The sequence below is a fragment of the Neopelma chrysocephalum genome, unplaced genomic scaffold (assembly GCF_003984885.1).
Source record: "Neopelma chrysocephalum unplaced genomic scaffold, ASM398488v2 Primary Assembly neopelma1_59, whole genome shotgun sequence".
In the NCBI taxonomy this organism is placed as follows: domain Eukaryota; kingdom Metazoa; phylum Chordata; class Aves; order Passeriformes; family Pipridae; genus Neopelma; species Neopelma chrysocephalum.
The window spans coordinates 30413550-30435099 of record NW_020897714.1 but is presented as its reverse complement, the minus strand read 5'-3'; the positions used below and the strand labels follow the sequence as shown (position 1 = coordinate 30435099).

The 21550-nt window shown below is 35.8% G+C and overlaps 1 protein-coding gene across 13 annotated transcripts in view; it reads left to right on the top strand.

Moving 5' to 3' along the window:
- C2CD5 (C2 calcium dependent domain containing 5) overlaps window positions 1-21550 on the top strand; it is a 66066-nt gene that overhangs the window by 25251 nt on the left and 19265 nt on the right. For 5 of the 13 annotated variants that reach the window (XM_027680786.1, XM_027680784.1, XM_027680780.1 and 2 more), the window contains 6 exons: window positions 415-523; window positions 2312-2377; window positions 13356-13470; window positions 15853-16041; window positions 17682-17873; window positions 21119-21305. In XM_027680786.1, coding sequence (XP_027536587.1) covers window positions 415-523; window positions 2312-2377; window positions 13356-13470; window positions 15853-16041; window positions 17682-17873; window positions 21119-21305 — 858 coding nt within the window. The remainder of the gene's footprint in view (window positions 1-414; window positions 524-2311; window positions 2378-13355; window positions 13471-15852; window positions 16042-17681; window positions 17874-21118; window positions 21306-21550) is intronic. The other 8 variants (XM_027680791.1, XM_027680789.1, XM_027680785.1 and 5 more) reach the window with 3 other exon arrangements.

Below are 21550 nucleotides of genomic sequence, written 5' to 3'. Positions count from 1 at the left end.
GTGGAACCAAACTGCAGTCAGTTGTAACAATAAGACCTAAAAGTGGAAAAAATATTTACTTTGTATGAGCTAATGAAAGTAGATTTCTGTTGTTTAGCTGCCGTGGTAAAAGTGATCAATAGAGGCTTCATCAACACAAGTGTGTGAAGTTTTGATTATTTATCACTCTTCTGCTAAGAAACACCTCTGTGGGGGAAAAGTATTCTTACATTGTATAATACCTCTGCTTTTATGATACTCTGGGTATATCAAGACACGTGGTTACATAGTGCTCAGTAAGCCTGAAAGACATGTTTGGCCTAATGTAACTGCTCTGCTTGTATTTCAGGGAAATTTATTGATTCATTGCATGTTTATTGGCAATCAGCAGTGGTTGGTAAGCAATCATTTGATGTTTGTTTTTAATCATAACAGGAATTTCCATTTTTTACCCTGACGACCTTTCCACCAGGCTTTCTTGTCCACGTTGGTGGCGTTGTCAGTGCACGGTCTGTGAAGCTCCTGGATCGCATCCACAATCCTGGTACGTTGACACAAGAATGACCTCCTTGCACAGGGCCTGTCGTAATGATCTCCTGCTTCTAATCTTTATAACATGTCAGCATTTGGGTAGATACAAATCTATTCTAACAATGTATATTAGAAGCAATATTTTTCAGGCAGTCGTTTAAGCTGGAAAAATGAGTTACTCAGAGGGTATGTTTTTAGTGAGAAACATTTCAGCAAGTTAAAGAATATTATAATAAAGTACTTTGAATCAGTAACTTTGCACGGAAAATTGTCTCTGAATTATTGAGGGCTTAATTAATTTTTTTACCACTTCGTAGAATTTAAACTTGATGCAAATTTTCCATTCAAACACAAGTAAGATGAAATGCTTGATCTTAACTATTAATGTTTTCTGATTTTCAGCTCCTTGAAATCCTTAAGGACTAATGGCTACAATTTACCTCAATACGTGGTTTTTAACCTCTTTTGATAAAACCTTGACAGCTTTGTTCTGTTCTTAAAAGCCCTATACTGAACAGTACTTTAAGATTTTTATTTAATATTTACCTGGAAATACCAGTACTAGAATGTGTATTTTGCATGTTCTAGTTCTAATGTTAGAATTAAAAGACTTTTGACTCTGAAGACTTTATTGGTTTAGTCACTGAGACAGGATGACGAGTACTCTGTAAAAAGCTGGAGTTGACAGTGCACTTCAAAATGCAGAGGAGAGTGAAAATAGCACCTATAATGGTTTTGCATGCACTAGTCAGAAGTAATAAAACAAAGTTTGTGCAAATGCATCTTTAAAAGCAATTACAAAAAATAATCTTCTTTTCTTTCTTCTTCCCGTGGCCCAAGGCAAGCAATTCTCCAAGCAAGTAGATTGTTGCTGATCTAAGGATTCAATAAACTGGCAACATGAAATAAAATACAGGACTTGATTTGAATTAAACACCCCTACTGTAAGGGATTTTTTAAAGCATGTGACTACACAGTATTGTTCCTTTTTTCCTATTTGTAAGATCTATTTATATGGCGAAGAGAAGATGAAAAAAAAGTCAAAGTATAATTTAAATGCAAGTCTTCCGGTTCTTTGCCACAAAGTTATTTTAGGCTGCTGTATTTTCAACAGATTTCTGATACAGATCTCTTACATGCAAAATTTACCATATGATAAATTTATTTAAGACAAAATGAAAAAAAAAATCAGTTTTGCTCAGAAGTTTTAAAAACTAACCTCTTGCATTATGGACTCCTTTATTTTTACCAACTGACTGAAAGCAGAATAAGAAATAAGATAGAGATGCATGTTTGCACAACTGCAGTTGTTTTTGTGGGACTTGAAAATTACTCCTGACAAGTGAATGTAAAATGCGTTATGCTTGGAACTCTGTGTATTGCAAAAGGGGGAATGAAGGCACATGACTATGGGAGGGAAGGTGAAAAAAAAAAAGAATCTGATATAATTATGATCATGAAACATTTGAGTCAAATAAGTCTGTGAAATATTAAAGGAAGAAAATAACTTGGCAGATGAATAAATCAGGAAAATGCAGAAGAGGAAAGAATGTTTGAAGGTGGATTGAGAACTTACCAATAAGACAATAATTGCTATACACTGTACCCTTTGGTCACTTTAGTGCTAGATTGCTATAGCATGCTCCTTTTTTTCCCTTTCTCTTTCAGCCTCTTATTAACTCTGCTGTCTGTGTCTTTCCAGTTCCTGTGGATTGGTGTTGTCAATTGTGTTCTTGTTGGTAGTTTTTTTTCACTATTCTGCTCCTATAACTGATCTACTAATTTGCTGTTTTGAACTCAGCCTTTGTCGGAATTATGGGTAACACAAGATCATACAAACTGCTAGACTGGAATAGTTTCAATTCAGGTATTTTACTAGTCATTCAGTACTACATATGCTGACAGAAATTATGGCAGCTCAGTGAAGTTCTTAGAAATGCTGTAGAATATTTAGGTTAATGCTTCAAATTTAAATCTGTTTAATCATCAAATGCCTAAATGTCATGTTTTAATGTTGTTAAAGACTCTTTAAAATTACAAACCATTGTTTTAGTATAAGCTAGTATTGCTAAGAATAATTTGATATTGATCTGGAAAGCTGAATGTTCAGATACTTATTCTGTACTAGCTTTCAGCTCAGCATCCATGAAGGAAGTAATTTAGGGAAAGAGAATGGATTCTTACTTATACAGTTGGGATCATGTCAGGTGTGATTTTTATTTTTTTTTTTTTGCTTTGGTTTAGTTTTTTGTTTGGTTGGGTTTGGGTTTTTTTATTTAATGGGGTTTTTTTTGGTTTATTGGTTTGATTTGGGGGAGACTGGGTTAGTTTTGTTTTGTTTTGCATGAGCTTGCACTTTCTTTAACAATGGCTGTACTTCTATTATTTCAGGAAATTGATTCATGTGTTTGTTCTAAATAATAGATGTAAAAAATTGCCCAGAAGAATGAAAAATAGAGAACTATCTGTTTAAAGAGAAGGGTAGCATGTAGTCCAGGATTTGTTGGTTTATAAATCTTGTATTGTAAAATGCAATCACCTTGTGGGAATTACAGCATAATTATTTGAACTTTTAAATCACTCTAATACCTGACTTGGAAAAAGCCCCTATATTCTATTTTTTATGCAATTTTAGGGATCAAAATATATAACTTCAACAGCTGCAGAAAGGATAGATGGGTTGATGATGCAGTTTATACAAAACCTGGCTTGTTAGGGGGAGAAATAAAGACTTTTCCCCTTCACCCTCTTCCTCTGGAAAGGTGACATGCTTTGGAAGACAGTCAGGCATAAGTTCTCTACACGTAATATCCAAGCCAGCAGACCTTGCCAAACTTTGATGTTTTTTAAAGCTGGCACAGTAAAAAAGTACAAAGCTGACCTCTGAGGATTTGTTTCTCCTGGAAACAAACTTTCCTTCTTGGTATTTCAGTGTTGTAATGCAGCTCTGGGTCGTGCTCTAAAGTTCAGCTTAAGTTATCTTCTATACGTTTTCCATGTTGCAAATAGTTCAATAATAGGTAGAGCCTAAAACTGTTGGCTCATTTTTGTATCCCTGTCCCTTGCTACAATGAGCATTCTGTGATATTATAATTATGAGCTTTTCTGGTTTTGCTGGTTTTCTTTGCTTGTTCTAAAGTGATAAACTTTTATCATTAACTTTCAGTATGAAAATTAAATTTCAGTATGAAAACAATATTATAAAATTCTCAGATCTATTACTGGTGTAGCATAGTCTGATCCAAGGTGTTAAAAATGGCTCAAAATTTTTCATCTTGTATGCTACCTTGAAAAGTTTGAATTAATTATTGCTTCTTCCAGACCATGTTTAGCAGGATGTTACCATAGAAGAATTATATTAGAATAATGGAGTAATTTAGTTATGTACAGACACGAAACATGCCTTGAGCTGGGCTAGAAAGTGATCCATAATGTAAGCCTAGGAAGCAAAGTGAAAGTCGTGAATTGTTTCTTGACAGAATATCCAAAACTGTAGTCTAATTTTTTTAGAAATTGCAGGAAAAAGAAGGTATATATATATATATATATGTATATATTAATGCATTTTATACCCAGAGGTGCTTGTTACCTAAAAATATTGGAGTAGAGAGGTCTAAACCAAACAAGTCATTGTAGAGTTAATACCTTGCTGAGAACCGTCTGAGACACTGAGAATAGTGTTTCTGTTGCCTGACCTGTGTCACTAGGTCTGTAGTAAGAGCTGATTAATCCTACTGATTAGGGACTGAGCAGGTTACACCCATATTCCTTGAATTCTCTTTCTGTTGCAGTGCTTGATGTGCTGCAGGACAGAGAAGAAAGGAGGAAGAGAGTAAATCAGTCACTGATATGTGATAATTGAATTGCAGATTGCATACAAGTTCACTCTGTCCTAGGCTGAAATAATGAATATGCTGTGCAGACCTGTCACTGAGAAACCAAAGGAGAACATTTCTATTCATCTCCACCTGCTAGAGCTTTATTGCTAACTCTGTCATTTTTGGCTAATTCTTGGCCTAAAGGAGAGCAGGGATTTATACAGCTTAGTGAAAACAGTGCTACATCTTTACATTACATGTAAGCAAGATGTAATCACAATCATAAGTGGGCTAAAATTATTTTCCTTTCTGAAAATGTTCAGCCTTCATTTCAGCTTGCTTAGTAACCTGTGTAGCATAGAAGGATATTTCTTTTTTTTTTTTTTGCAAATGGCAAGGAGATTGGTTTAATTGTGTGTAAGATACAACAGGAATATCCGAAAAGTCAGAGATTTGAAGGTGCTTGAAAATCAGACATGGAAGTAAAAACTGACTATTTCATTAATGGAAAAGAAGCTGCTTAAACATCTGCGAATTGCATGTAGTTTGATGACAGAATTGGCTAAAAGTTTGTAAGATACACACTGGTGCTGTCTCTGAAAAAGAATGTTAAGGATATACTATAAATATAAAAGTGTTGAAGGAATCCTGGATCCTGAAGACTGGATCTTTGTTAAAAGTTTGCTCTGAGGTTAAATACAGAGCAGAAAGGTTCCTTAGGCAGTGCAAGAGCTTGTTGAATAGAGGCTGCTTTTCCATATGGCTGTTTTATAGCAGCAACATATACGATATTCTCACACAGTTAAATTTTAAACTCATCTAGGAAGCTGCTCCAGCAGTGCTTCTTCAGCTCCAATAGTCAGAAACATGGAAGGATAAAAGATTGTTAATGAAATTCCTAAGCATCTCCTGAGCTCCTTGGGTGATATCCAGTCTCGCTATTGGAGTGTGAAATTCTCTGGAGCTTTTTTTGTATATGAGGAAATGCAAGAGGAAAGCTTGGATATGCTTTGGTTCTGTAACTGAATGTTTTTCTTTCACAGAAACACAAACATCAGTGAATGCACAGATTACATTTTGTGCTTCTGTCTAGGGTGTAAGTGTAAGAACACGGTGGAAAATGTCAGAATGTTGATGTTAGTGTCTGATGTGGGTATCCTTCAGAACTAGTAGGAAAACCCCAACATTTTAAGCTTGACCTCTCGCCTTTTGGAGAATTTCCAGGTTGACTTTTTGTCCATCAGTGTGTTGATATGATAATGGGAGGTTAAAGCAGTTGTCAGAGGCTTTTTCTGAACAGAGTGAGGGGTTTTTCAGTAATAATTTACTCTAGTTTTCTGCAGCCTTTCCAGAGGAGTGAATATTTCTAAGTAATTTTTATGGTTAATATGTATGGTGTTTGAATATTCTTTCTTAAAGCAGATACACCCTTGTATGTTAATGAAACAATTTTCTTTGGAACTGTGCAATAATTTTTTTTGTAGATATTTATATAACTGAACAAAGGGTGATCACTGTCAGTGAGCGTAGAATAATATTCACATGTTCTGTTAGAGATTTATAAATTAATAAACTTGGCATTTAAAATATTTGTTTAGAATTCTTTACCTAAGTATAACTACTATTATTTAATCTGTTCATATTGATTTAAAACTCTCTCTGAAATCTGGCTAATGGTGTGAAAGCCAACCCAGACTGTTCCTTGCACAAATACTCAAAAAACCCCTGTTGCTTATTGCACAACTGCAGTTTGTCTTTGAATTGATAGTAATAAGAGAGGGAATCTTGGTCCTGCAGAAAATTGTTATTCTTGCACGTAACTCTTCCTAATTTCAAAATATGGGTCTTGAATAAAACTATTATCTTGATACCATTTCCTTCAGGGATTGCAATGAGTTTTTTCCAGTCTTTTGATGTTTCATTGTGTGGTTGCAAACATACAGTTGTAGAACTACTTGCCTCACTTAAAATATATTATTCTTAGAAGAAAACCAGGATGATTCTGGTTTAAAGGGCACCTTCCCAACTGCTACATAATTACAGGTAAACTTGTCCTTGTAAAATGCCTGCGGACAGTATTGTAGGAAAATATATAGACAGATAAAACAAGTTCTAGCTGACTGTAATAGGATTATATAAGTAACTGTGATAAGTGTTAATGGATGAGATCATGATCTGAGCTGAATTAGGCACAAGAGATTTTCTTTCTAAGTGCACAGACTGAAGTTCCTCAATATATCATGATTCTTATAAAGAAATACCATAGTCGTGGCTTGGTTTTTGTTTCCTGGTTCAGTTTGTACTTTAGATTTTGTTAGGTAGTGCAATTTGTCTTTGACCTTTTGCACTAATATTTTGACTGGTTTTTGTAAGTTGTGAGGTTTTGGTCTCTCTCAATGCAGTCTCATTGAGGTCCTGAACTTGCTCCAAAAAGCACTTCTTGGATTCAGAAGTTCAAAAGAGGTCTTTCTGACTAGTTTGTCTTAAAAGAAATAGTTGTGAGTGTATAGAAATAATGAATGCAGAGATACTGCATTCACAAGGAATCTAAACAAGGAATAGGAAATTCAGAGGCAGTATCATTTTGTGCCAAATAAGGCCATCCCATTTCTGCAGTTATAAAATAGATTAAATGTGTTTTAGAAAGACCTGTCTTATTACAGTGTAGTGTGCTCAGCTTTGGGTAATAGACCCTTTGCTGTGGCAATTTGAAGCTGTCCTTTGAAGATTGCTCATGTTTTAAAATAGGTTGTATTTATTGTGCCAAGATGACAAAGGAACAGAGACACAAAATAGAATAAGTAGTTTCTTTATTACCCAGTGAGGACTTCACCATTCTAGGATAAATGGGTGATCAAAGTAATAACTGTAAGCTGGACTGACAAAAGTACATATTTAGGCCTGGAACTAGTTTTCCAGAGGCAAATTTATTTCCTATATTTAACATTTTGTTATGTTCTGGGCAGTAGTTTGAGCTTTTATAACTCTAAGGGAGCATGATGATGTTGAGAATATAAAGTTATTTGGGAATATATGGCTGAGAGATTTAGCTGGTTGGAATTTAAGATAGGATTTCAAAAGGCAAATCTTGAAGTAGGATTTTTATAATTCCCGTTTAGGAGCAAGATAGGTAAAAACATGTCCTGATCCATGTTAAAACTCCCTAATGGAAGTATAATTCTGTATGTTTCTGAGTTACATACATTCACCCATATAAGAGATACAGAAGCTGTAGAGATTCTGTTAATTCTGTTTCATACTTAGAGTATCTTTTTAATTTTTCCTTTTGTAAGAAAATCCAGAGTACTCCCCAGCCTCCTTGCAGTGAGGTAGGTGTTTTCATGGAATTCAGAATATAAGAAAAGAATTCAGTAGTTTTGATGGGAATGTTCTAAGAGGAACACCTCACTGCTTCTCTTGGGGTATATCTTGGAATTAAAGCTAACACTCCTCAATAGTGAGCTGGCACTAACTAAAAGAAATGATGAATGGAATTTCCTGTATGCTTTCTGCCATGTACTCTTGGAGTCTTCTGGTGGTCATGTAGTGATTTGGCCTGACTGACTCAAAAGAAACTGCTGTGCAAATGAATGGGTTTGTGTTTAATCAATGAGCTAAAATACCTCAAATCACTGTAAACAAGCAAAATCTGGGTACAGTTTTAATCCTAAGTATTCTTTAAAATTGTTTTCTGATTGATTGAATAATTTCTTCAATTGAAAGAAAGTGAACAAACTTAAATATGCTTTTTATTTGCTTATTCAGCAGTTAGGGCTTGAGAAATGAGATCCATGTTCTCTGACTTCATCTGGCAGAAAAGCACAAATTGTTCTGCAGGCTGGATGTTTTATTTGTAGTTAAAACTTTGTAGAGTAAGTGTACTTGTTCTCTTTGGTGGTGTTGGCTGCGGGTTTAGTTTTCATTTGATATATGCCAGTAATCCACTTTGTTTTCTGTATCATAAGCTAAGTTTTCATTTTCACATCTTAAAGATGAATATAGGGAGTAATTTTTTTGTAATTGTTTTAAACAAGGCTGTAGTGACTTGGAAATTTTTTTTGAAGTTTTAGGTTAACGTGTTGTAGGTTTAGTTATTTGCTACCCGAGTTTTGTGTTTAAACTTTGCAGACAAGAGGATTTGTCTTTTCATACACTTGTTTAATTGTTAAATATTTTAGAAAGTTGATAATGTTAATATTTATGGGATAACCAGAAAGGTTAAAAAGAACTTCAAGTTCCGGGAAAGGGTGCTTGTAAACCTAACAAAGGTGACAAACCCGCCAAACCAAACTAAAAATCCCCCACGTCTTTATGTATAAGCTGATTAGTAGATTTGAATTGAGATGATACAAAAATGAGGAGATATGGCAGATGTGGATAATGGCTTTGCCTAGTGACTCAAAGATTGAATTTGAAATAATATCATTTGTGTCTCCATTACCATTTTTGAGACAACAGAACAATGAGTCATTTATAGACTGTGAAAACTTTCATAGTATGATTGTCCTCCTTGTTTCAGAATGTTGCATTATAAATGTAAATATTTACTAAATGGTACAATGTATAATAGGTTGAAATGAACCATACAGTTCCTGCTTCGGAGTACTTGCCTCAGGATGTCTAGGAATTCAGCTTTAATGCAGGAACTCTTGAGGATGAACTGTGTAATCAAGAGTCCATTCTTAATTTTTATTCAGTTTTTAGAAACCTATATGGACCTAGCTTAATGCAGGTTCTGGCTAAATCTTGAAAGACCCTGTACCAGTGAACCTCTAGCAAATAACTTGGGAAAGGTGTTGCTTCTTATGAATCAGAAAGTATTGATAGTGTCTAGGATTATCTCCAGGTGAAAGATTTGGACAGGATATTGTCCTGTCGACAGTACAGCTCATGGAAGTCAGCTTCATATTTTGGAGATAAGTGACTTGCTGGTGGATAGGGCTGACTCAAGGAACATTTAGGGCACAAGCTAAAGACAGTGTTGTTTGTCTCCTAAAGCTGCTCTGTAAAATGAGCTTGGGAAGTTGCAGTTGGAGGAGGTTTGAGTTGGCACGATTTTTATAGAACATGGTACTGTTAACAACATTGTTTCTCAAGACCTGAACTCTGGAAACAGTGTGCTTTGCTTCCACTTGGTTATAAATATCATGCCAATTTTGAAACGTTAATAAAACCAGGTTGAATATTCAGTCTTTGGTTTCCAACAAAAGGCGCATAATAGCAGTGTAATTTCTTGCAAACTTTTCTGCTTCAAGTTGTAGATAAACCTTGCTATAAACTACTTGGTAGATTTGCTAGACAAGCTTGTGATTGAGTGCTCTGTATGCTTGCCTTTTTGCTTCCACCTAGAATCCAGGGCCATTACTTTCTGTAACCATTTCAGTGAGCTGCCATAGTTTTCAGTCTGTACTGTCACCTGATCCAAGCATGCGCCAAAATACCCACCGTTTCTGGCTACTGTCTGCTGAATCTGCTTTGCAAACCCTTAGTTCTTTAAGCTTTTTGCTTAGCAAAAAAACAACAGGCACTCTTACAGAGTGTACTGGACACATGCCATCCTGCTTCCCTAACTCCTCTAATTGTTTATGTAAATCCTTAGCTTTACTAAACTTGTAAATGCTACAACAGCATCCCCATGTGAAATTGTGTGGCTCATGTGTCAAAAAAGGCTGCTTGTGAAAATATTTGTCAGAAGAATATGAATGCTACACATTGCACTGCATTCAGTGTTTTGTATCAACTTATGATTGCAATGTCATGGTGTTTGGTTTTAATTGTAGACAATAATTTCGTGTTTTAATATGAAAAGGTAAGTTCCTGTAAACTGTGAATGTACGGTATTTATATATAAACATAATGATTTGTATTTTTGGCCTCTTTCTGGAAGAAAAAAATACTTAAATGTGATATGCAGAGGTCCAAGTCTTCTTTACTAACACTTGTTTATGCATGACTCTTAGAGAAATATTTGATCTTGTGCAATAATAAATTGCTGGATTTTTTTTTTAATATATTGAGCCTGATCCTTTTTACACTGAACACAATGGCTGGAAAATTGTTCTTATCTATAATAAGATTGAAAACACTCCATTATATTACTATAGTTAATAGTTTTGTACTACTGGTGTTGAAGAGATTCTCAGAAAAGGGGTTAAATGTTGCATTCGCAAGACGTAGTGTTGAGCAACTTCACAACAGTGTGTGTTTTCCATTATGATAAGGCTTTCTGGTAGATAAGTTAGGTGAGAAAATTAGTAACTTATTCCTAAACTTAATAATTTAAGCTATAAATTTTTGTGTAGGAAAGCTAAATGTTTGCATAGGGTTTGGGACCCGTCACTATTTCTACCTTTTCTGTTCTCCTCAAGCATACCTGTTTCCTTTCAACATTTCATTCCATTTCAGTTTTCACTGTGACTACATCACACCTTTTCAATGTGTCATATTCTCGTCTGTAATCTTATCTTTATTTCACAGCACTTTCTCTGTTCCTCCTCAGTCACTTCACCTGTTGCTCAGTCTCATCATGACTTCACATTTTCTTGCACTCTTTGTCATAGAAAGGTCATTGGTGACAAGTAGGAGCAGTTTTTGCCAGATGGTACCTAAAGGTGTAAAAAGTTATGAATTAGAAAATTGGCTTTTTTTTTTTTGTCTAGGAAAAGGGTACTTCTCCTTTGCAAGTGTTTTTCTGTGAAGTACAAAAATTGGTGTGACTGTTAAGTCAGTGTTTATAACCAGCTGCCTGTACTCAAGTCTCATTGAGCAAGAATTGTTCTCCATGGTCAGAGAACCACTTTTCCTACTACTTACACTTTTATGTTATAGAGAGAAACATGTTGCTTATCAAAGCAATATTCCAGTCTGTGACTGGAGGGGGAAGGAGGAATTGCTCCCACCAAAAAGAGTTAGAGATAACATTTGCAGAATGTACTTGAGGTCTTATATCTTCCATACAGCTCTGCTTTTTGTCAGATGCAGCTTTTGTCTTACAATCCATTTCCAAAGTTGCTCCATTCAACCAACCCTACTGCTGCTACCTAGTGGCAGCAGGAACAACCTCTGTCCAGAGATGCACATATCAAAGGGAAGATATTTTGCTTCCTACTTCGGGTACCACAGATGGTTCTCAGAGCTGAGCTTGGGAGCTCCAACCCTGTGATGTGATGGGTTATTTCTGTGTGATTCTCAGTTTTGGAAGCTGAAGTGTGAGCCCTTGCCAGCAGGTGGTCTAGCCATCTAAGTCAGGATTACTGAGTGTCATCTCAAGCATTTGATATTCCCAGTCAGTGAAAGGGTTTAAACAGTGATTTCACACTGGGAGTGTGAAGTGCAGCATCTCAAGAATCTACCAGTAATGCACTGAAACCTGCTAAAGTGAACTCTGATATAACAAAACATATCAGTTCTTGGAAACCCTTTGGTTTGTGTCTTAATGTGTATATTTTTGTCAATTGCAGAGAACATTCCTAAGAACTCACTGTAGGTTTTTTTTCTGTTCAGCATTAATTTCTTAAAGCAAAGGTTGGATAAACTTCAGTCTGGGCACCCTGGCTGCTCTTAGTCAGTGCAATGCTGTGAGTTACACAACATTGATATCTAAAGTTATGTGTAGTTGAATGTAAATACATACCTCTGTGCTCTTCCTTTTAATTAGAAAATGATCATTAGTTTATTTTAGAAAGATGAAAGCCTAGTTCTAAATGCAAATTGAGGCAAATTCATGAATGAGTACATCTTGCCGTGCAATGTTTTTGTTTCAGTAAATTTCAAGTTATGTGTATATCTACATCTTTCATTTTTGTTTGTCATGTTGTCAGAGAACCTAGTGTATGATATGGGGTTATCATACACGATAAATATTCCTGATAGTACAAAATTGGTTCCAAAGAAATCCCAGGTTTTGACCTTGATATTGTAAATTATGATTCAGCAAGGAGATATCAATGACTGGAAGTTTGTATCTGTGCAAAGTTCAGTTGATTTCAGGGAAATTGTATAAGAATCTCTCAGAACCCTTGGTAGCAACTGAGTGCCTGTTGCTTGTTATTGGTTTTTCCCTTATGTATCCAATTGACATAGTTTTCAACTAAATTCATTGGTACAGGTAAGCAATTTTGATAGGAGAAACAGCTGACAAACTGTAATTGTAAATATCAATATTTGATGACTTCATACTTAAAAAACTTGTGATACAAGAGCTTTAGTTCTGGGAACTAATTGCTGAGCAGTTAAAATAAATGGATTGCATAAACTTATTCTAGCAGCACTCTTTTTTAAAGTATTTTTAATGTAGTACTCAAGAAAAGCAGAGAGGATACATTTAACATATAACTTCCAGGACAATAAAGGTAATTAGAATCTGTTGGCAGGGACAGGGAAAGGTGAAGTTACCAGGATACTGAAGCAAAAAAGCACCAACAAGTACATAGTCAACATGTATCTTGTACTACTTAATGTTGTAAATATACATTAGTTTCAAATCTCTATTTCTTCTCAAAGTTAGAAGTGCCACAGAACTGTCTGTTTGATTAGTGATGCAGTCTTAACAAATTCTTTTAAAATCTGTTTAATAGAGAGAGAACTACTTGAAATGGGAAAAACTACTGAGGTTATTTCAAAGACATCAAGTATATAGCCAAATAAAATATTACTTTACTATTACAAATACTGTTTCGTTACTGTTAGTAGTTTTTCAGTATGACAGAGTATCTGTGATGCTTTGTTGCAAGTTACCTGTTGTTGGAAGTTGACAGCGTGGACTTCAAGTAGGCAGAGATTGGAACAGTATCTACAGTATTTTGGTGTTATCCAACTTGTCAGAACCTGTTCACATAGGGGATAAACAAGGAAACTAATGAAAAAGTCCCATTAATGTTTGCTTGAAGTGTGATAGCTAGGAAGTAAAAAGTAACCAGGTACAACAAAACACTTGAATATGAAAAATCTGACTTTTCAGATTAATTGCATGAAACTTTATGTTGACATTGTGCAGAATAGTGAACTGATTTATACTTTGTCTTTCAGATGAACCAGAGACACGAGATGCATGGTGGGCAGAAATCAGACAAGAAATAAAATCCCATGCCAAGGCATTGGGTTGTCATGCTGTAGTGGGCTACAGTGAATCAACTAGCATTTGGTAAATCATGATGATGATTTGATTTTCAAAATGCCACAGAAAATGTTATTGCATCGTCAGTGGATTAAAAATTAACTATTTCAGCACAGTTGTTGGTACTGTCTAATATACCTACTATAATACTACACTATACCTGTTTAGTATGCTTACTTCAGAGAGTTTAAGTGACTTTGAGATTTCAGTATTAGATTTTTCTTTTTTTAAAACGTTTGATTTGGGTTTTTATTGGGTTTCAATTTTTTTCCTTACAAATATTACTTTTTTTTTTTAATAAAGCCTACATATTTGCTTCTGTGTTAACAATGTTAATTCATCTATGAAGTTTTCTATACCTAAAAGTATACGTTTTGAAGTTTCATTATTGGGTAACAACTGGCAGACCAGTACTTGAATGGCAAACTTCAAATTTAAGGCATTTTTTACTAGCAATGCATCAATTGTAAGTTAAAGGAGAATATGCTGCCTGATAGATGTAGAATACTTCACGTGTAAATATTCTGTATTTCTTTCTGGAAAATGTGTGTCATTATTTTTGTCTTTCAGACCTGCAGTAGCGTTTAACATACTAAACTGCAGCTCTGCAGTAGTCTTTGTGGGGTTGAATTCCAAAACTCCGTTGTCTTACTGTGTTTCCTTTGGCTAAGAAAAATTCCAATGTTATGTATTTAGTGGCTTAATAACAAACTTTGTGAGAGGCTCGGAATTTGGGAGAGATAACTTGGGGTTTATCTAACCAATTGTCCTTCTCTCTGACCCCCAGAGACACTAGAAAGTGTCTCTTTCTAGCTCTGGAAAGTAATCTGTGAAGAGCCACCAGGGCAAGGGTATCTGGTAGTACAAAACAAAAATACTCAGGTTCACTATTTGTTTTGAATTGCTTTATGAAAGGAACAAGCAAATTCAGACATCTGAATTTGTTTTCTGTCAAGCTGATTTTGCCTAAATACTTTAAAGTTAAAAACATTGAAGATTTGCTTTTTTAAAGAGAGGAGTTGGAAAAAGAAGTTTCATTTCACTTTGTAGTTGAAAAGTTGAAGAAAGAAATACAGAGTTACACAGTGCTTTAGTGAGAGCACAGCATCTGTCTGAAATCCACATGAATTGCTTCACATTTGTTGCTCCTTCACATGTATTGCTTTGCTGCAGGTAGAAAAAACCAACTACTGAAAATATTCATCTTTCACAAAACTTGAAAACAATTTTTGAAAGTCAATTGCATTTAGAGTAGAAAAAGAAAAGAACTTTACAGACAAGGCATGGTTTGTATTCCTTATGTTGTCTTGTCTGGTTATGTCTTGTCTTGCTTGGTGTATTAAAGACTATATTTATCTCAGAATTACTCCATCACTGAGGGATGAACTTGCAAAAAATGAAAAGTTTATTCCTTTGGCTGTCAATCTCATTGTAAAAAGCTATAGGGAAAGAATATACAGAGTATAGGTAAGCAATCAGCTATTGGGTTATTTCACACTTTGATTCTTCTTAAGGAATTTAATGTGGTAGTATTTGGTTATTGATGAATTAGTTTATTAGAGTTCCCATGCTTACTTGCCCGTTCAGCTTTATTCCGTGCTTAAAGCACAAACCTCTGCGTGTAAGTACTGGTCTGCCAGACATGTGTGAAAAATTATTCTGGAAAGAGAAACAACAAATTAAAAAAGCACATGTATAATTCTAGGAAATGTGGGAATACTTTTCTCCATATTCTTCTTTAATATAGTATTTTAAGTACTGAATATTACAGGTTTGTTTCTTATTCAACAATTTGAGAAATATTAAAAGCTCTGTGATCGTTCTGAGCTCTAACACTCCTAAATAATAAGTATTATCAGTTACTTTACATGCTTTATTTGGCATTTTTCTAGTTGTTCATACTCAGTTTTTACTGTTTTGCTACTTCTTATCTTCCAAGAAACACCTTTGTCAGTATTGTGTTGTAATTTCATTTTGAAAATTAAATGTTCATAAGATGATGAGGCTCTCAACTTCCATTTTACTTTGGTGAACAATTACACTTTGGGTTGTTTTTTTTTTTTAGTGTTTCTTTGCTTTTGTTGGTTTGCTGTATTTCTCTGCATTGTTAACTATAGAACTGAAAACCATACTTAAACTTGGTTAGCCTTTCTGTTCTGTTATGTTGTTTACAACATAGGTCAAAGCTCATTAGTCTTTTGTTCAGTTCTTCTTATTCTTATTTATACAATGGTTTAAATGCCAGAAGAGTTGGTGAGATCGAATGGATAAAATTGCAGAAATGTACAAAATTAATAGTAATATTGAATTCATGGAGTCTTTTGTACCAGCCTTTTAATCTAATAGTTCTAGATGAAAGCATCACTGAGTAGTAGGAATTCACTTTGTTGTCATTCTTTTCTCTTATAGTGAAGAGGTCTGTATTTTGTCCGCGTCTGGCACAGCAGCTGTACTGAACCCTAGGTTCCTTCAGGATGGCACCATGGAAGGCTGTTTGGAACAAAGGTTGTCATGGCAGCCTGGCTTCTTTTCCATAGGGTCAGAGAAGGGAGAGGTTGATTTTTTTCCTCAGAGCCAAGATAGTTCTTCTCTATTAGGGTAGGTTACAGTGTTACAGTGCAGGATGCGGGACCAACCACTTTACTGCTTTTCACTAACAACAACAACCACAGAAGTAATGGAACTCTGCACCAAATTAGATATTCTGTTTTTATTTCTAACAGTCTGAATAAGGTAACACATTTGACTACTAACACAGATCATAACTCAGTTTTTTTTCTTTGCTGCTCTTCAGGTATCTTTCTCAACTTTATATCACACTGTAAAAATGACAGATGTTTGATGAAATACGTAAGCCAAAAGCAGCTGTAGCTGTAATATGTGTATATATGCTCTATATATACTATTTAAGAGCTCCATGGGAGATAAAATAACTTGATTGTGAGACAAAGATGGTGCCAGATTATTACAAAATGTTTTATTTGAAGTTTGTGAACAGAATCATGAAACTGAAGGACAAACATGAAGTTTCCATTTGTTTCTGCTTTTGCAAATAAAAGTTGAAGAATGGGTATTGCCAAACAGTTACTTTGGGGAAAAAAATAATTAAATTAACTAATGCATACTGGTGACTTATTATGTGTTCATCAGGATAGTGTTTAAATATTTCAAGGGATTACTGTACCTATAAGCAAGGCTATTTATTACACTTTAGCATTCTCATTACTTTTTCCATAATAAACCAGCCAATGTAGTATTATTTATTATTCTTTTACTTTTTTGGTCATTATCTTCTAGTGTAGATAGACTTTTAAAAATTGTAGCCAGAACAAAAATACTTGTCTTTGTAGTAGTCACTATATGATGGAGAGAAAGAAGTGTCATGTTTATAATATAAAGGAAATTGCACTTTTATCAAAATATGTATTTTGGCGCTACTGAGAGTCTTGGCATAGGCTAGAAATGCCAAAGAAAGGTAAACAACAGACAAAGCTAATGCTTGAGGCAAAATATATTTGCCAAAGTCTTATGATTAATAATGTTCCAAATCTATGAGATTTGCTTAAGCACCTCTTCAAAATCACTGAGACTTGTTCACATGAAACAGAATAAATCAGCAGTGGTGCAGTTAGCCTGTGCTTTCCTTGGTCATATTTTTATAGTGGTCATTCCTGGGTATTGTTTGTGGGAGTGGGACTAAGTGTTTTAAGTGGATAACAAGTTTTACCTAATACCTTATCTTAGGAAATAATCTTGCTATTCTTCTTACAATGTTAATATATATTGTGCTGCTTCTCAGGATGGTTGGTTTGTTGTTTATATTCTGCTCATTGGGTTTGTATAGGTTTTTGGACACAGTCAACGTAAAAGAGACTTTTCATTGTGTTTGGTACAGCAAATTCATCATCCAACTGTTGTACCATGGACTACACTTAGGAGTTATGCCTAAAGGCAGCTCAGTAATGTTTTAGGTTTATATAAATTGTGCTTTTTCTCAATCCTTGCGTAGCAAGTTTCAATGCAAGTTTTATTTATAGTGTTTTAGCTAGTATCAATTAACCTAATTGTGTTCTTCTAATTCATATAATGTAATACTTATCACATTGGTGTAATGGAGCAGAGTAGAGCTGCAGTGTATAATTTAAGTAGGTATCTGTAGTGTTTATACACATGCACTTATTGATCACTGTTAAAAAGATGCAGATGTTTTAAGTATGTTCTCCATAATGTATTTTTAGGATTGAAGAAGCTTCACCACCAGGTTGTGGATTTTGCCATATACCATATGATGAATTGAACATGCCATTCCCTGCTCACCTCACTTACTGTTACAACTGCAGGAAGCAAAAAGTTCCTGATGTCCTTTTCACCACAATTGATCTTCCAGTAGAAGCAATAGTTATTGGGAAGGGATGTCTTATTCAAGCCAGGTATCTATCAAAATGTTTCCTTAGTAAAGTTTTGGAGATCCTTGAAATAATTCCTGTTGCTAAAATCCAGTATGTCATCAAACTTTGTATTTTTATGTTGAATTGCTAGGTATTAGGGAACAGGAGAAGGAAGAGGAGAACAGCCTACTCCTCCCTCTATGTTGTGTCACGTCTGTTGATGGACATCTGTGAACTTACCCATGTTGATAAACATTTGCTAAATGTTCTGCTTTTGTTTTTAATTGCCAGTAAGGATTGTTACATTTTTTCTGCCTGGATGTGAACTTTTTCATGCTTTTTCTTGCTGTTTGGGACTGCTAAAATGGTTAGATACAGCTCTTCCACTGGAAACTTAATTATCATAGAAACATAGAATTGTTTGAGTTGGAAGGGGACCTTGAAGATCATTGAGTTCCAACTCCCTTGCTGTAGGCAGGTTCACCTGAATGAACTGTTTCAGTCAGTTGTGTTAATTCCATGCTGATGTCCATAACTGAACTGTGGAATTGTTGGCTATGTCCTGTTTTATGCTGTGGTCTTTGCTTTTGGAAAAGAGAAAAAAGTGGGAAAGAAGGAAGGGACAGCTATGTACAATCTGTATGGGTGGCCAGCCACGTGGGTAAATAACTGGTTGGATATTTGTGCTGAGAGAGTAGTGGTTTATGTTTTGTAACCTACCTGGATGGCCATGACAAGTATAACAGAGTCTGTGGTGGGACCTGTCCTGTTGAACCTCTTCATGATGTGGAGGGGATGATGGACTGCATTTTCTTCAAGTTTGCCTGTTACACCACAGTGAGTGGAACCAGCCAATACGGTACCTGTTCATTTTTGTCCTCCTCTGAGAGTAGGATAGACATCAGAAAATGATAGAGCAAGTTTGGAGGGCCGGCAAGGGAGTAAGGAGTACCTGTCCTATGCTGAGAAGATGCACGTGCTGGACTTGTTCAGTCTGGAGAGGGATTTAGGGACACTTAATAACAGCCTACCAGTATCTAAAAGGAGGTTATAGAGCATGTGTAGCCAGGGTCTGCACAGTGGGAGAGTGAGGCCCAATTGAAGCAAGAGAGATTCAGAGTGCATGAAAAGCCACTTACTCACTAGGACAGTCAGGGAGTGGGGCAGATTGTCTTGGAGGTTATGCAGTCTCCATCTTTGGGGAGTTTTCAAGACATGAGTGGCCAAAGCTCTGAGTGATTCTGCCCCTCTGCTCTGGTGAGACCCCACCTGCAGTGCTGCATCTGACTCTGGGGGCCCCAGCACAGGAAGGATATGAACCTGTTGGAACAGGTCTAGAGGAGGCCAAGTTGATTAGAGGGATGGAAGAAAGGCTGAGAGAATTGGGATTGCTCAGCCTGGAGAAGAGAAGGCTTTGGGGTGACTTCCCAGTACCTGAAGGGAGCCTACAAGAAAGATGGAGAGAGACTATTTGCAAGGGCCTGGAGTGACAGGACAGAGGAGAATGGCTTCAAACTGACAGAGAGGAGCTTTAGATTGGGTATTGGAAAGAAATTCTTTAATGTGAGGGTGATGAGACACTGGAACAGGTTGCCCAGAGAAGTTGTGGATGCCCCAATCCTGCAAGTGTTCAAATCCAGGTTGGATGGGGCTCTGAGCAACCTGGTCTAGTGGAAGGTGTCCCTGTCCACAGCAGGGGGGGTTGGAACTGGATGATCTTTAAGATCCTTTCCAACCTAGGCCATTGTATGATTAAACTCTGTGTTCAGCACCATTTGGGAAATTTACTTTGTGTTAAACAGTGGTCCCCGATATGTCTCTGGAGCACATACAGATGTGTCATTTTCTCAAGAATTCATTTCTTAAAACGTTCCCATTCCTCAAGAAAAACCCCCAAAACCAACGAAACAAAAAACTGAAGCTGTAGAAAGATTTTGAGATAAACTTGTTACAGTTTGTTAAGTTAGTATGTTTTCCTGATCGTGTAGCAAGTGAGGTCCATTGAAGAAAGCGTTGCCCATTTGTATCACTAAAACGGACGGTTGGCATGTGCTCCTTTTGAACAAAATTTCTCTCTGAAAGTATTACTGGTCTGGGCTTTGAATTTCAGCTTGTAGGACTAAACCCAAAGAGTAGAATATAACTGACATAATATAGCCAGAGATGGGATTGCTATACTCTTTCTTTTATTCTTTTAAGATAAATACTTTCAGTCAGGTTAATGCTTGAGTTGTGAGGGCACTTGGGTGGGATTGTTTTTCTTTATTCCAATGTGTGTCTTCAATAACTGTATTAATAGGAATTTTGAAAGTTCTACCAGGAGCTGTAATCTCCTGTGCTTGTACCTGAAGTGTTTGAGGTTTGCAGCAAGAGAAATGAATGTTTACATTTGGAGTCTTACTCAAAGCAAAGCTGAAAATACAAGTTTTCAGATGACACAGTCTGAAGGAGTTCTTGTAAAGAACTGGCATTTTATTTTACACTTGCAGCAATCCAAAAGAATACACCTCATCAGTTCTGAGGCTTAATTGAAAAGGCCTGCAGGAACTATCCCTTGAAATAATTTTTTTTGAGGGGGTATAATGGTGGTGTTTAACAGCTACCAGACAACTTGCAATAGCAAGAGAGCTGTGTTTGTCTACAGAATTTGCCTTGTAATAATCAGGGCAAACTTTTAACAGTTACTGCTATGTGATAGGAGCGTTAATATGTTTAGCCAAATATCCAGTACATGCTTATCAGGAATCTGTAGATAAGGTCTTAATGTTGCATATTTATTCTACGCTGTCAGACTGTTATGACAAAAGCCCTGTGTGGTGAGTGTTGTTTCAATCTGATAACAGTCCTTAAGCATATTTTAAGAAATGAGGTATCATTCAGTAATTTGCAAAAAATACATTATTTGTAATTTTTGTACTTGATAATCTGCTTTGATAAGGAATATTTTTGAATGCTGCTGAAGGTTATGAATTGTTCTGCTTGATAAGTTTACTTTTTATGTTACCCATTTTAATTGCGAATAGAATACAGTTTAATATAATACAGTTCCTATTAAAAATCAAACCTTGCTTATTGAGACTCGGTACCTCAGTCTGCGTTGATCTTCCTGATGAGAATTTAGTATTTTACTGAATTTTAAAATACAGTAAAAAGAAACTGATTGTATTCGGTTATACAATGAGGAAAAAACTCAAAATACCCTATGATGACTTTGAATCTTCCCTAACCCATTAGGACTCTGTGTCTGCTGATCTCTGCAGCTCTCACGTGCTGCTCTGTGTTGGCAGGTTATGCCGTCTGAAGAAGAAAGCTCAAGCTGAAGCAAACGCGACCTCTATCAGTAACCTCCTGCCATTTATGGAATATGAAGTGCACACACAGCTGATGAATAAACTGAAGCTGAGAGGAATGAATGCTCTGTTTGGGCTGAGAATCCAGATCACCGTGGGGGAAAATATGCTAATGGGGTTAGCAGTAAGTACAGTTTGAATCTTCAGATTCTTTGGCTTTCTTACAGTATTTGTTCAAGAAGACATAGCAGTGTTGTGGAATTCAGAGTGACTAGAGATATTAAAATGTCATTTTAAGAATAAATGAACTGGTGGAAAGGAACAAGGTGTCTAATTATTGTCAAATCAGGGCAGACTGTCTTTCATCAGCAGAGAAGGAAGATTCAAATCTCTTGAAACCTTGTTAGAGGACAAGATTACTAGAAAGGG